A 15414-nucleotide genomic window follows, 5' to 3' on the forward strand; every position below is an offset into this window, starting at 1 on the left:
TATCCGTGATCTGCATGTTATCATTGATGGGAAACTTACGGCTCATGACTGGATGCATGTGTCTCAGTGTCTGCTATGATGAAGTGTGTGCGTGTGTGTATATGTTCAGTGTACAGGTGCACACACTTCCACATCATCATGCTCCATGCATCAGTTTGTTCAATCTCCATAGCAGAATATCTTCTGCTTTCTAAGCGGTTCTTTGAGGGCACTTTTTCTGTGGGCGGGAACCACTTGGAATCCCTCTCCTTGGAGAGCCGCTGCAGACCTCCCGCTCCCAAAGCAAACAGGATTAACATACCCTCCAGACAGGGCCAGGCTGTACTTGTGTTTGCTGCTGAGTACTGGGGGGAGAGTGAGTGGTGGAACGCCTACGAGAATCCCCCGTTCTACTGGATAAAATTAACAACAAGTCAAGGCCTCCATGGGAATGCGTAGTTATCCAGTTATATGTTTCTAGTGACAGGCAAATATACATTTACATTTATTCTTTTAGGAGACCACTTGTCTCCAAAGCGAGATAAAACTAAGAGTAAAGAGAAGTGCGTTTCACCAACAGACTAAGACATACAGACGTTCGAGTCTTGAGACACATTCATTTTATGGAGCAGAGATCAAGAGATAAGTGTGTCTGACAGAGATGTGTTTTGAGACCCTTCTTGAATAGTGAGAGGAATTTAACAGTTCTGAGGGAGAGAGGGAGCTCATTCCACCACTTCAGAGCTAAAACTGAGAACCTTGTTTTATTCTGGACACTTGTGAATTGGACCACCAAGGAGCCAGAGGTGAAGAAGCACATGGCTCCTGCTGAGGTGTGAGGAGTGATCAGGTCTTGTAGGTATTAAGAAAAGCTATTGATCGTTTGACCATCTTGTTAACTGTTCCCAGAGTGTTGGAATTGATACTGGCAGTTACAGGTAGCCAATGGAGAAACACGAGGAGGGGAGGTGCATACTTTTTAATGGATCAAATAAACCAGTAAAGACATATCATTTGTCCCAAGCAGGGTCTCTGCGAACCAGACCCAAACCTGGCAACACAGGACGCAAGGCTGAAGGGGGGAGGGGACACACCCCAGACAGGACACCAGTCCGTCACAGGGCTCCCCAAGCGGGACTCGAACCCCAGACCCACCTGAAAGCAGGATCTGGTCAAACCCACTGCGCCCCTGTAAAGGCATATCTTAAGGTATAAATTACTGTCAGCTGAGTTGATGCTGACCAAGAAGGGTCTGACAGGCAATATGAGTTTAACATTGTGATATTTACTGCTCACCAGAAGAGATGATGTTTTGGTGAAACATTTGAACTGGTGGAGGGTGTATCGTCAAGGACGATGAGCTCCGGAATCCTTAAACGTGGGCAGAAAAAGGGGATTAAAAGCAGGAGTGTGTCGTATCAACGGTGGCCGTGGGCTGTAAGCCATGTTCTTGACAGTCGCTCTTCCTCAAAGAAGCCCTCGGAGGTTCCACTGTGATTTATTACAGTGTGGCCTCAGATGTGTAGCTGTGAACTTAGTGTCATGTGTTTGAAAGGCTGCAATTCTGGCAGGGGATAGACGAAGAGCTTTCTCATCAGAGTGGTCCTGCTCACAATATCTGCTCGTATCACCATGGTCACTTAAGAGAACTGCCAAGTGGTCGAAACCACGTGACTCTTTGCAAAAATGAAGAATAAATTTTGTAGTGTTTGTTGTTGTGTGGATATTCTGAAAAGGAGGGAAGTTAATTTTAGTGAAGTTAACAAATGGTTAATGGGACTTTACCTGGGGTGAGGTAACTTTATTTGCTAGTACTGCTATTGCTTGCCTTCCTCCACGCCTGCCTGTTTCACTGAATTTACATTACCCTTCCTGGTAGATCGAAAGCCAAAAATTCAAGCGATTAATCTTTCCTCTAGCTACATCCCTTTTTGCAGGCCTGTGTTTTTCTTTGCTGTGCTATTACAGCAGATACTCTGACATGGGTCATGGCTCCTGTCTTTACTTCTCCTTTGTAGAACCAAGGCGAGCAATATCAATTACATTTCAAACGTGCCGCTACTTTTTCACAGGGAATTTCCCATCACTTGAGAACTCACGACCCAGCATAATTTACAAGACTTTATATTTATCTCAATGTATATCTTTAGCTGCAGAATTACTAGCCCCTTGATCTGTATGCCCTAGAGGACCTGGGTCATCTTGTTGAATAATATCCCAGACATATATCAAAAAAATATAGCCTGTATCAGATTCCTTAAATATCTTGATCAAATTTTGTTCTGTATAAATGTCTTGATTTATGATTAAGAAAAATAGTTTACGTGTAAAAGTATAAAAATATGTTATGAACATATATTGAGAATAAAATTTGGAAATAAAATGTTTAGGTTAGCTTTCCAGTGAGCGTCTCTGGTGCTCACAGTCTTGCCCATATTTTATTAAGGGGCTGAGCAGGAATCCCTGTGGGTCCTGGTCAGTCCAGTTAGATATATGCCACGCAAGTTTGGCCAGACAGCTAAAGTTTGTCCACAAGATTCAGTACTGTTTGACATGCCAAAGCGTTCCTTGTTTGTCTCCATTGGCTGCTTGTAGCCGTCCATATCAAGCTTAAGACTCTGATTACGGCCTACGAGACCATCAGAGGATCTGTTCCCTGATACCTACAATACCTGATCATTTGTTACACCCCAACTACACTCCTCCACCTCTGGCCACTTGGTGGTCCCAAGCTCAAGAGGTCTGAAATCAAAGGCCTGAATGCTTTCGTTTCTGGCTCCAAAGTAGTGGAATGATCCCCTTCTGTCTGTAACTCAGAACTACTGAATCCCTTTCAACACTGAAGAGGAGTCTCAAACCATATCTCTTTCAGTCTCCTCCAGATCTCCTGTCTACTCCATAAGTATACATTACTTGTAAAAATTATCATTGTGTTTTCATTCATTTCAAATGCAACTACCTGTATAATGTAAATTGGTAATGTAAATTTGGTGACATCAGATGAACGAGTTCTCCAAGTAGTACATCGCTTTGGAGAAAACCATCTGCTAAATGAATAAATGTAAATAAATGTAATGCTTCTGTATATCAGAGAGCATGGGAGATTAGACTGGGCCCTTGGGTTCAGCCAGCTCCACCCTCTGCCCCAGAATGCTGCCCTGAAAGATAAATGTGGATGTTTGAAGAGTTTTGCAGTGCTCTTGCATTGAAGAGCTTGAGTTTTTTTCCTTTATTTAACATTTAAAGGAAAGGTTTTTAAACTGGCTACAGCTGTGGAGTCACTTACCTGGGCATTCCGCGTGAATTCAAAACCAGGGAGCAAAAAGGGAAAGCCAGAAGAAATTTAGTTTGGGAAAAGGTGCACCTGGAAAACATCAAGACAACAGGTTATTTCAAAAGGAGATATCCATCCATCCTTTGACCATTTCATTTGACCATTTTCGACAAATGCTCATCCAGGTGAGGTCTTTGCTAATAGTATACCCAAGGCAAAAGGGAGGGTATGTCTTCATTAGATTGCCAGTTTTGTGCAGGACCGAGACAATTTAAGCTGTGATTAATTTTATTTTCATGGCATGGAACTGAAGGTGACAAGATGTGGTGATGCAAGTGGCTGGTGGCTGTGGGTTCAGCTTCAGGATCTGGCTCAGTCTGAGTGGAGTTGGCATGCTCTCCCTGTGTTCCTGTAGGTTTCCTCCTGGTGCTCTGGTTTCTGCTCACAGTTTCAAAATGTGTCAGGTGGTCTGGTGACACTATGTTGGCTATTGTGTGTGTGTGTGTGTGTGTGTGTGTGTGTGTGTGTGTGTGTGTGTGTGTGTGTGTGTGCATGCATCTGATTGCTATGCGATGACCCAGTCGAGGTGTGCATTGCCTCGTGCCCGATGTTTCCAGGCTGAGCTCCCAACTTTGTCACTGGAGAAGTGGTCCTCAAGAATGGCTGAACATTCATGCCACAGAAGAAAACCAGTATAACGAAAATAATGAAAATGAAATTATTTTTCCAGTTTGAATTTTGATTTCTGGCAATGTATAGAAACAGCAGTAAAAGAAGAACTCTGTATAATTTAATATTCAGGGGACATTTTTCACCAGTTATTTGGTTTGATATATCATCGTTATTTAAGGATTATAGACTTACAAATTTTAGATAGACCACTGCTGGTTTGTTGTGAAGCATAACAGTTTTTTAACTGACCTTTCTTTTTCGGCCAGCATCCCCATATGGGTCAGGTTTCCTACTCAAAATTGCAGTTTAACATTTCCTTTAAATTTGTCTACAGGAGGTAAATTGGAACTGGGTTAAATATAGGGAGCTTAAGCTAGAGTACAACAGCGGGCAGCCCGGGGTGGTGGGCTGACACCGGGTTTTGGAGATCCGCCGGCTGCTTGCCCGGCATCAATCATTCCTGCAACACATTTACCACGATCTCCCCTGGCCAATGAGACACTCTTTTCAGGACTAGCTTTCATCCTTAGCCAGCGGAGAGCTGCTTCCCAATCCTGAAGTGCTGGGGTTGATCAGAGTACCAAACGGTATATCACTGAATCGAAACATACGTCGGTGGGCCTTTCTTATCCTTGTGACAGAAGTGAGCGGTGGAAAGAGCTGTGGGTTGTAAACATGCACACTGCCCCTTCTCACCTTTTTTCATGCTACTGTAGCTGCTCCAGCTAATCATACTTTCACGGAGGTTTGATCCACACTGTAGCTGTTGCCACAGGCTGCGAACCATCAGGGCAGCATTTCAGAGTTACACGGAAAAAGACAAACCCACAAGTAGCTCTCGAACGAAGAATAATGAATGCGTGCGGATGCTATTTATGTGCTCGGATTGTGCTGAGCGTGCGCAGGGAGGTGGGCGTTCAGGCTATCAGGGCAGATCCATGTCCTGCGGGACAGCTGGGAGGGCCTGCCATGTGTGCAAGCCCAAAAATAAACTGTTTGGTTTGGGGGACTGCGGTTCTCCGATGGAACTATTCTGCACTCTGGGCAATGAGCTGCTGATGGCTTAAGAGCTGAAAACGAGAAGGTGCGGTATGTAAATGTGACCATGAGTATTCGTAGGCTGTGTGTGTTCTTGTCTAGCTAGGCTGAGCTTCTCCTCAGTGTTCATTTATTCAGGTTTTCTGTGTGCGTCTGTTTGTATGGGGCAGCAGGGGGTGCAGTGATTAGAACCACTGCCTTTGGACTAGAAGGACCCATGGGTGACTCCCACCTCCCTCTGTCGTGCCCTTGATCAAGGTACTCACCCTAAACTTATACAGTAAACATTACCCAGCTGTACAAATGGGTAAATCACTGTAAGTACCTTAACACTGAAAGTTGCTAAGAGTATAATTGTAAATGTCTCTGCATTCATGTGTGCTGACAGGATCCCTTTAACCCTTTAACGTATGGCCTTGTGCCTCTCCCGACAGCTGGGCCACTGACGAGTGGGGGGCATGTAGTCGCACTTGCGGCGCAGGCCAGCAGACTCGTCACATCCGCTGTGTCCGCAAGGTGAGCTACCAGCGTGAGGAGGTGGCCGCACACTCCCTGTGTCCTGTGGTAGCCCCTGCTCAAGTGCAGCCCTGCTACGTTGCTGCCTGTCCCCCCGAGTGGAGCTCTGGATCCTGGTCGCAGGTTAGTCGGACTTCCACCGCCATTCCTCATCCCCCTCTTCCCCAGCTCCTCAGTCTCATGACACCTCTTCCAGCTCCATTTCAGCTTTAATAAGACAACAGTTATCGTAACACTATGCAGTAACGGTACAAACCTGTAGGGATGCAAAGAGTAAGTTCTTTTATGTCCCAGTACATCTACAAATAACTGCATTTACCTCCCTGAGGAAAAGCTGTGCTGTCCTCTGCTGGAGATCTGCTGAATTACCAGGCCACACGAATTGACTGAATTGTGGCAAACACATTATTGGTCAAATACATCTGCATATCCAATTCCGGATTTTACTCTCCTCTTTTTGTCAGCTTGGCATCAAAGGAACAGCACTAAGATGGTCTGAGTCCTACCTATCAGACAGATCCTCTCAAGTGTTCTGGTGGGGCTCCCGTTTTTCTCCTCTGCCTCTCTCAACTGGTGTCCCACAGGGCTCGGTACTGGGCCCTCTACTCTTCTCAATCTACACGTCTTCCTTTTCAGCCCTGTCATTGCCTTCTATGGATTTAACTACAATTGCTACGTCAATGATACCCAGCTCTTCCTCTCATTTCCACGTAGAGCATCAGACATTTTTGCGAGCATCGGTGCCTGCCTGTCGGACATCTCTTCACGGATGTCTGATCACCACCTACAACTCAACCTCTCCAAAACAGAGATCTGTCGTGAACTCTCTATCAAACTGGACAACTCACTCATTTTACCTACCTCCTCGGCTAAGAGTCTGGGAGTGATGATTGACTCAAGTCTATCTTTCTCTAAGCACATCACAGCCACAACCCAGACCTGCAGATACATCTTGCATAACATCTGCAGGATCCATCCTTATCTCATAACAGACTCTACACAGCTAATTGTCCACCATGATGATATTCCCCCTGGACTACTGCAGCTCTCTCCTGTCTGGCCTTCCTGCTACTACCATCAAACCTCTACAGCTGATACAGAACGTGGCCACCTGAGTTGTGTTTGACTTGCCGAAGTGTTCCCATGTATCTCCTCTACTCGTTTCTCCGCACTGGCTTCCTATAGCTTCCCAGATCAAATTTAAGACCCTGGTTATGACCTACAAAAGCATCAGTAGAACTGCTCCCAGCTATCTACAAGACTTGATCAGCTGCTACACCCCAACCAAACTGCTATGCTCTTCCACACCTGCCCGCTTGGTGGTCCCACTCATAAAAGGTAAAGTATGGAGGTTCTCCGTTCTGGCTCCGTTGTGGTGGAATGACCTCCCCCTCTCACTCAGAACTGCTTTATCTCTGTCCATATTAAAAAATGGGTCTTAAAACTTACCTCTTCCAGACTCATCTCACCTATGAACTACTAAGTCCATGTAATGTGTAAATGTTCATGCACCATAACTTTGAGATCATGCCTGTTAAACAATGGATGAACCTTTTCGCAGCTACTCCTGTAATTTATTGTAAATGTTTATGAATATTTTTTTAAAAAATTATTACTAGAAAGGTGATTAGGAATCATCAATATTCAGATAAAGATTTATGCAGCTACTGATGTGATATGCATTGTTTCATATGGTGGAAAGAAAGTAAGTGCACTTAAGAATCACGCATCTGCATCTGTGTCTCTCTTTCTGCTAATGTGATGCACACATTGTATTTTCTATGAGATAAAAATTGCTTTGGGGAAAAGCATCTGCTAAATGAATAAATGTAAGTGCATATGCAGGGAATTTGGCTTGGATGGATTCTCATTCTGCCATGTTAAACGTAACAGAACAACACTAAAGTAACCGAGTAAGAGTAAATTAACACAATTTGAAGGAAACATTTCATCATATCTTAATAATATGAGCACGGAAGTGTTAAAAGCAGTGGGATAAAATATAAGTAAGTGTAACCGGTATTACCAGTGCAACATCTTTACTATATTCTGTTTAGGAGTCGGACGATACCAACAGAATCTTAATGTCCATTTAACAGTGTATGTGGACTATGATGTACACTTCAGAGGTTGCTGGGACACTGATGGAGAGAAACAGCTGTTTTTGTCCCTTGTCATTTCGGTCCTTATTGCCTAGTATTGCTTCCCAAAAGAGGGTTGTGGAACATGTGATGGCCCGGACATGCAGGGTCTACCGTGATCTTGCCTGCAGGCATAAATGTTCTTTCCCATCATAAAACTGTACACCAAAGTCAAAATAAAAATCAGTAGGAACAAAGCTCTTGGAGCTGCTCAGTTTAAATATTTCCATTTTCTGTATGGTTGAAAAAAGGTGAAATTTATCTGTTACTGCAGTCAGTTTCAAGTGTATTTTAAATGTCTGTGGAAATGAGGCAGGCATAGATGCAAACTGAAAAGTAGGTTCACAGTGGAACTTGTCAGGCATCTGCACGGTAAGAAATGGGCCATGCAATGAGCTGTAGTGGTTGAGGGTCAGGGGGGAGTCCCTTCATTTCACCGAGAGTTGGGGGGCCAGGAACATGCAGAGCTGCCAGGAAGGGTCCGATTGCTGGACTCCCCATGACGGTGGCCCAGCCAGCTGTCTAACAACACAACACAGCCATTCATATTTGTCAAAGGTCTTCCTGTGGTGGCTTTTGGGAAAGGTCATCCATGAGCAATAGGTGAGAATGCACAGTGTGTGGAACCACTTGCTTTCAGCTGAAACCCAAGGCTGCGATTAACAGGCAGACAGCCTGCCGAAGCACTGTGATGAAAGCAGAGAACTGACTTTATTCAACCCTTTTTCCCCTCAACAGGCACCTGTTATTTACTGTTATATATTCATTTGTCTGACACATTTCTCCAAAGTGAGCTACCATGTTAGAGTTGTACTCTAAGCTACTGGAAGTGATTTGCCCATTTATATGGCTGACTAACATTTACTGTATCAGTTCGGGGTAAGTGAGGGATTCAAGCCTGGATACTTCTACAGGAAGGCAGCACATCTAACCACTATGGGCCCTACTGCCGTTGTACTTCTGCTGCTAGTGTCAAGTTCAAGTTCAAGGATTATTGTCATAAGTACAAGTACTGTGTACAAGAACCATGAAATTCTTGTCTGAGTGCTTCTCCACAGACTATGAATAAAAAAACATAGTCACATGTGAAATGTAGAAAACGTGACCTGTTTCAGATATGCTGTCTATGTATATGAGTGTATATGTATACTCATGTAGATACTCATGTATACATACAGTATACACTCATGGAGCACTGTATTAGGAACACTATACTAATACTGGGTAGGGCCTCCCTTTGCTCTCAAAACAGCCTCAATTCTTCATGGCATGGATCCCACAAGATGTTGGAAACACATACACACACACATTGACCGAAACCGCTTGTCCCAAGTGGGGTTGCAGCAAACCGGAACCTAACCTGGCATTCCTTTGATATTCTGGTCCATGTTGACATGACTGCATCACGTAATTTCTGCAGATTTGTCAGCTGCACATTCATGCTGCGAATCTCCCGTTATACCACATCCCAAAGGTGTTCTATTGGATTCAGATCCGGTTACTGGGAAGGGCACTGATGAACACGGAACTCGTTGTCATGTTCATGAAACCAGTTTGAGATGACTTTTGCTTTGAGACATGATGCATTATAAACAGCCATTAGAAGATGGTAAATTGTGAGCATAAAGGGATGCACATAGTCGACAGCAATACACAGATAGGCTGTGGCATTCAAGTGATGATTGATTGGTATTAATGGATCCAAAGTGTGCCAAGAAAGCATTCCCCACACCATTACACCACCACCACCAGCCAAGACTGTTGACACAAGGCAGGTTGTGTCCATAGATTCATGTTGTTGACACCAAATTCTGACTCTGCAATCTGTGTGCCTCAGCAGAAATCTAGATTCATCAGACCAGGCTGCGTTTGTCCAGTCTACAAGTGTCCAGTTTTGATGAGCCTGTGCCCACTGCAGCCTCAGCTTACTGTTCTTGGGTGACAGGAGTGGAACCCAACGTAGTCTTCTGCTGTTGTAGCCCATCTGCCTCAAGGTTTGACATGTTGTGCATTCTGAGCTCACCACATTTGTAAAGAGTCATTATCTGAGTTACTATAGCCCTTCTGTCAGCCCGAACCAATCTGGTCATTCTCTGCTGACCTCTCTCATCAACAAGGTGTTTCCATCTGCAGAACTGCCACTCACTGGCTGTCTTTTGTTTTTTGCACCATTCTGAGTAAACTCTAGAGATTGTCGTGCATGAAAATCCCAGGAAATAAGCAGTTACAGAAACACTGAAACCAGCCTGTCTGGCACCAAAAATCATACCACAGTGAAAATCACTGAGAACACTTTTTCCCAATTCTAGTGTTTGATGTGAACATTAACTGAAACTCTTGAACTGTATATGGATGATTTTATGCATTGCACTGCTGTACCATGACTGGCTGATAATTCCTTGAATAAGGAGGTGTACAGTTGTTCCTAATAAATTACTGAGTGAGTGCAGGTGCAGCTAGTAGCGTAGTGGTTAGAGCTGCTGCCTTTGGACCCAAAGGTCATAGCTTTGAATTACCCTCCAGCTATAGTATCCTTGAGGAAGGTACTTGCCCTAAAATTGCTCTAGTAAAATTATGCAGCTGTATAATTGGGTAAATAAGTATAAGTAGCTTAACATTGTAAGCTACTTTGAAGAAAAGCATCAACTAAACAAATAAATGGAAGTTTATACATGTGTCTGAGGGGGTGTGGTGGCGCAGTGGGTTGGCCTGAGTCCTCCTCTCTGGTGGCTCTGGGGTTCAAGTTCCGCTGGGCGTGCCTTGCTACAGACTGGCGTCCCATCCTGGGTGTGTCCCCTCCTCCTCCAGCCTTACGCCCTGTGTTGCCGGGTAGGCTCCGGTTCCCTGCGACCCCATATGGGACAAGCGGTTCAGAAAGTGTGTGTGTGATACATGTGTGCACACATACTGTCCTATGTAACTGTGTTTACTGGAAATGTCTTTGCATTTCTCCTTTTTATAGAGGAAAGGTAGATTGCTAAAATTGTTTTTAGTAATACTATTAAAAGTTACTTATTGGCACTAAAAGCTATAGAGATAGTGAGATCCATAGTGTGTCCCTTGTTTGTTTCTCGCAGTCTTCTTCCGTTCGCTGCCGTCAGTGCTTATGCTTTCATTGTGTCTGTCTCTTACAGTGTTCAAAGACGTGTGGTCGGGGTGTGAGGAAGCGCACTGTGTTCTGTCAAGGGCCCAGAGGCGGAAGCTCCGAAGTCAGGGCCGCCGTGATACCGGACGACATGTGTGACCCGCGCAACAAGCCTAAGTCACAGGAGGCCTGCGTGATGCGTCGCTGCCCCAGGAACGAGCGGCTGCAGTGGGTGGCCACACCCTGGGGAGAGGTGGGATCACACCCTGAACCCTGAACTGATAGAGTAAATAAAATTGCCTGGGTAAATCATTATGCAAAGCTGCTTTTATGAAAATCTTCAGGTGAAAAATGTATATAAGAGTGCTGGGTTAATGACTCTGTCTTTCTGACCGCAGTGTTCTGCCTCCTGCGGTTCTGGTACCCAGACCAGGCATCTGCGTTGTGCAGAGAAGGATCCCCAGGGTGAATACACCGAGTTCCCAGTGCGGCGCTGCAGAAACCTGGCCAGACCCCCTCTGGATCTCCAGCAGGCCTGCTCCAGAGGGGCTTGCCCAGAGCAATGGTCTGTCCCGGGCTGGACCCACAGCCGGACTTCTGGTGCTGTGGTGCTGGGCTGGTACTCATCGCCATGGCAGCAGGTTGGTAGCACTGGAGCACCACTGAATCTGACAAACTTCCCAACAATGTGTCAGAAACTTAAACTTGCACCATTCACACCGTTGTGCGCCACAGTGCTCCGTGTCCTGTGGTGGGGGGGTCCAGACCCGCAGCATCCAATGTCTGAGGCAGGGCCGGCCGGCCGCAGGATGTCTCCCCCATCAGAGACCTGTTTCCTCACGAGCCTGCAACACCCACTTCTGCCCCGCCCCCTTCAACCCCACTCTCCAAGGTAATGCACCGACCGGCACATATTTTATCATTGGCCCTCCCTTGTTGTTGTTATTCTCTTGCTGTGCTGACACTTTTAGCCCAGGCAACTGAAATCATTAGAAGAATACATTTCTCCAGCAAATTACACTGTATGGCAGATGTAACCAGGCGAGTTCCACTTTCTCAGACCAACAGCTCTGTTTGGACCAGTACAACTGGTGTCACCTGGTGCCCCGGCATGGCGTTTGCAACCACAAGTTCTATGGACAGCAATGCTGCAAGTCCTGCTCCAGCAAGGCCTGATAGACTCCTCCCACACCTACTGTCCCCGCCCGCACCTTTGGGACTCAGAGGTTGGCAGCAACAGATTGGAGGCTCACAGGATGGTTTCTCCAGGTCCAGCACGGATTTGGGAGAACGGCACCGAGGAGCATCCATGTCTATAACCCTGAAGGTCATGATTCCTGGCAAAAGACAGGAAATGGATCATTCTGGGGGACTGTGTGGAACGTTCCGCTGAACTATTGTTGCCCCCGACAAGTCCATAAACTATCAGCTGTTCTTCAAACTGGAAATTCTCTTTGAGGAACTATACTCCTGGACCTTACCGCCTCTCTGTGTGTGTGTATGTGTGTGTGTGTGTGTGTGTGTGTGTGTGTGTGTGTGTGTGTGTGTGTGTGTGTGTGTGTATTTCTCACTGTTGACTTTTTTCCATGTTTTGAGATGGTAACCATCTGCTCTAAGTCATTATGAGAATTTTTAAAGAGGTCCGCATATAAATTCCTTTATGTATTTGTATATTTAAGGACACCAGACTCCAGGTCAGTGTGGATGAAAATTAATTTATTGTGGGGGGTGGGACTGTGACCGTCTTCGGTACTCGGCTTTTCGATCTGCATGCGTCCTTCCCTGTGGAAGCCCATATTGGCAGCAAGTGTCACACACCCCTCCTCCGGTGTCATCATCCGCTCTTGTTTTGTAACAAAACAAGGGACACACTTTTTCAAACGTTACGGCGCAAATATTTTACTGTATATCGTATGTACAGTCAGACATATGTTTTAAACATGAAACAATTGAGCTCTGAGTCCTTCTCAGTTTCTGGAAGCCACATCTAGGTGACATGTGGTGACCATGCAGACAGTTCTGCCCCATCATTCTGGCGCTTTTGCTGTTTCACATATCAATTAAATTTATTATTATAGAGTGCTCTTCTAACACAGTGACACATAATGCTGAACAAAGTAATAAGCCAAATAAATAAGATAGTTGACTATACAGTATACAAGAGTAATACATTATCCAGGCATTTATTAAAGCTATATGCCTATACTATAAAGATATACTAAAGCAAGTATGCCTACTAGCCACGGAAGGAAAGGAACAAAAAACTCCCAGCTGAAAGTCAAGGGAGAAAAAACCTCTGGAGGTCAAAGTGCCAGTGGCTGCCCACCCCCCCAGGCATTCTAGATGAAAAAAGACTTTTAAGTCAATTTACAACTACAGGTGGTAACCAATTTACGATGGGGTTACATTCCGTGAAACCCATCATAAGTCGAAAATATCGTAAGTTGAAAATGCATTTAATTCACCTAATATACACCTCTGCATGACAGACCGGGAGATGCGGATCACTGCCACTGCCCAGCATCGCGAGAGAGTATCACTCCGCATCTCGCTTGCCCAGGGAAAAAATCTAAATTCAAAATTCAAAGTACCGTTTCTACTGAATGTCTATTGCCAGCTCACCATCATAAAGTCGAAAAAAATCACAAGTCAAACCATCGTAAATCAGGGACCACCTGTAATGATAACATTGTAGTTGAGTGTTAACTTGCCGTTCCAGTTCACACAGGTACGTCTCGTCCATCATGGCAGGTGGTCATCAGCTTCAGCCTGCACTGGGTGCTGGTGTGATGGCCAGCCAGCCTCCTCAGGTCTTATCATAGGGAAACAACACTCAACAAGAAAGAAATCGTTAGCAAATGATTATTTAAAGGGATTAGAGAGGTTAATACAGAAAGAAAAAAGCACAGCCAACTGGAATTACACTGGATATTGATATTCCAGAGTGAACATGTAAGTCTTTAACCTGGATTTAAAAGCTAAGACAGACAAGGCATTCTTGACAGTAATTGGCAGCTATTCCAGAGTTTAGGCGCTTTATAACTAAAGGAACGCCCTCTTACTGAGATCTTACTGATCACAGGTACTTTAAGGTAACCCACATCCAATGAACGAAGACATCATCTTGGAATATAACAATCAATAATCTCACAAAGGTAAGCCAGAGCAATGCCATTTACTGCCTTATAGGTCAGAAGTAAGATTTTATAATAAACTCTAAGCGTAACCGGGAGCCAATGCAGCAAAGTACTAGTGTTATATGGTTGTACTTCTTAATTCTAGTAACGATTCTCACAGCAGCATTTTGTAGCAACTGTAGTCTGAATACAGTCTGGAATGGACAGCCTGATAATAAAGTATTCAAGTAGTCTAGCCTACTTGAAATAGAAGCATGAACCAATTTCTCAGCATCTTGCCTACATAGTAATCACCTTAATTTAGCTATATTTCTCAGATGAAGGAAGCACAACCTTGTCAGTGTAGCCACATGGGACACAAATGACAGTTTTCTATCCAACAAAACACCCAAGTCCTTAATGCAATCTGTATGTTTGAAGCTTTTACCATTGGTGGTAAAGATAGGTGTGATTGTGTCAAGAGTTTTGGCATCACCACCCACTACAAGTACCTCCATTTTACTGGCATTCAGAGATAAAAATTATTACTCATCCAGTATAAAATTGGTTAAACAATTTGCTAAAGACATAACATGTGATGGGGTCATCAGCATATGAGTGGAAACCTAGATTATGTTTGCGAATGGTAACATATAGTGCAAAGGAGGTGCAGTGGACTTGGCCTGTGCCTGGTCTCTGGTGGGTCTGGGGTTTGAGTCCCACTTGGGATGCCTTGTGGTGGATTGGCATCCCGCCCTGGGTGTGTTTCCTCCCTCTCCAGCCTTGTGCCCTTTGTTGCTGGGTTAGGCCCCAGCTTACTGTGACCCCACTTGGGAGAAGCGGGTTCGAATCAATGCGTATGTATGTGGTAATATATTGAAGGAGAACAATAATGGACCCAACACAGAGCCCTGAGGCACTCCATATTGATGAGAAGGAAATGCTGCAGTCATCAGATTTCAATAAAAATTTTGTACGCTTTGCTAAATATGAATGGAACCACTTCAGAACACACTGACGCTTAGTCCACAAACTTTTGAGACTCCCTTCACACAAACACTAGTTTAACACAAACACTTGATTTTAAATGTTGACATGAGACATACGACATCCAGAAACACTTTCACAATAAAGAGTGACTACAGCCATTGCTATGCAACTAAAGAGCTGAGGTTCAAATTCATGCTCCTGCTGTTCTACCCTTGATCAAGTTACCTACCCTCAACTGATGCAGTAAAAATTACTCTAATGTATAAATGGGTAAACCATTGTAAGTAGCTCAGTGTACACACTTATCAGCGTAAATCACATCAAAGAAAAGCACTAGATAAATAATAAATCAAGAATCCTTGTTAGATATTCACACACAAGGTATACAATTGCTTGTGCTGAGCAGGATCACGAAGTCTAGCACAGGGCATGGGGCTGGAGGACGGGATGTCAGTCTACCATGGGGCACCCCAAGCAGGACTTGAACCCCAAACCCACTGCACAGCACAGCTGGGCCAAGCCCACTGTGGCACCATGCCACTGTACTGCTGTACTGCCATGCCCCCCTTTGTTAGATGATATTCTACCTCTAAAATCTCTCTG

The 15414-nt window shown here is 44.7% G+C and overlaps 1 protein-coding gene across 1 annotated transcript in view; it reads left to right on the forward strand.

Moving 5' to 3' along the window:
- Positions 1–11908, forward strand: part of adamts18 (ADAM metallopeptidase with thrombospondin type 1 motif, 18) — a 108934-nt gene extending 97026 nt beyond the window's left edge. The window contains exons 18-22 of the mRNA XM_029257545.1: positions 5398–5602; positions 10755–10958; positions 11104–11346; positions 11441–11597; positions 11766–11908. Of these exons, the coding sequence (XP_029113378.1) occupies positions 5398–5602; positions 10755–10958; positions 11104–11346; positions 11441–11597; positions 11766–11881 (925 nt within the window). The 3' untranslated portion in view covers positions 11882–11908. The remainder of the gene's footprint in view (positions 1–5397; positions 5603–10754; positions 10959–11103; positions 11347–11440; positions 11598–11765) is intronic.
- The last annotated feature ends 3506 nt before the right edge of the window (positions 11909–15414 follow it).

Source organism: Scleropages formosus, chromosome 1 (genome assembly GCF_900964775.1).
Source record: "Scleropages formosus chromosome 1, fSclFor1.1, whole genome shotgun sequence".
In the NCBI taxonomy this organism is placed as follows: domain Eukaryota; kingdom Metazoa; phylum Chordata; class Actinopteri; order Osteoglossiformes; family Osteoglossidae; genus Scleropages; species Scleropages formosus.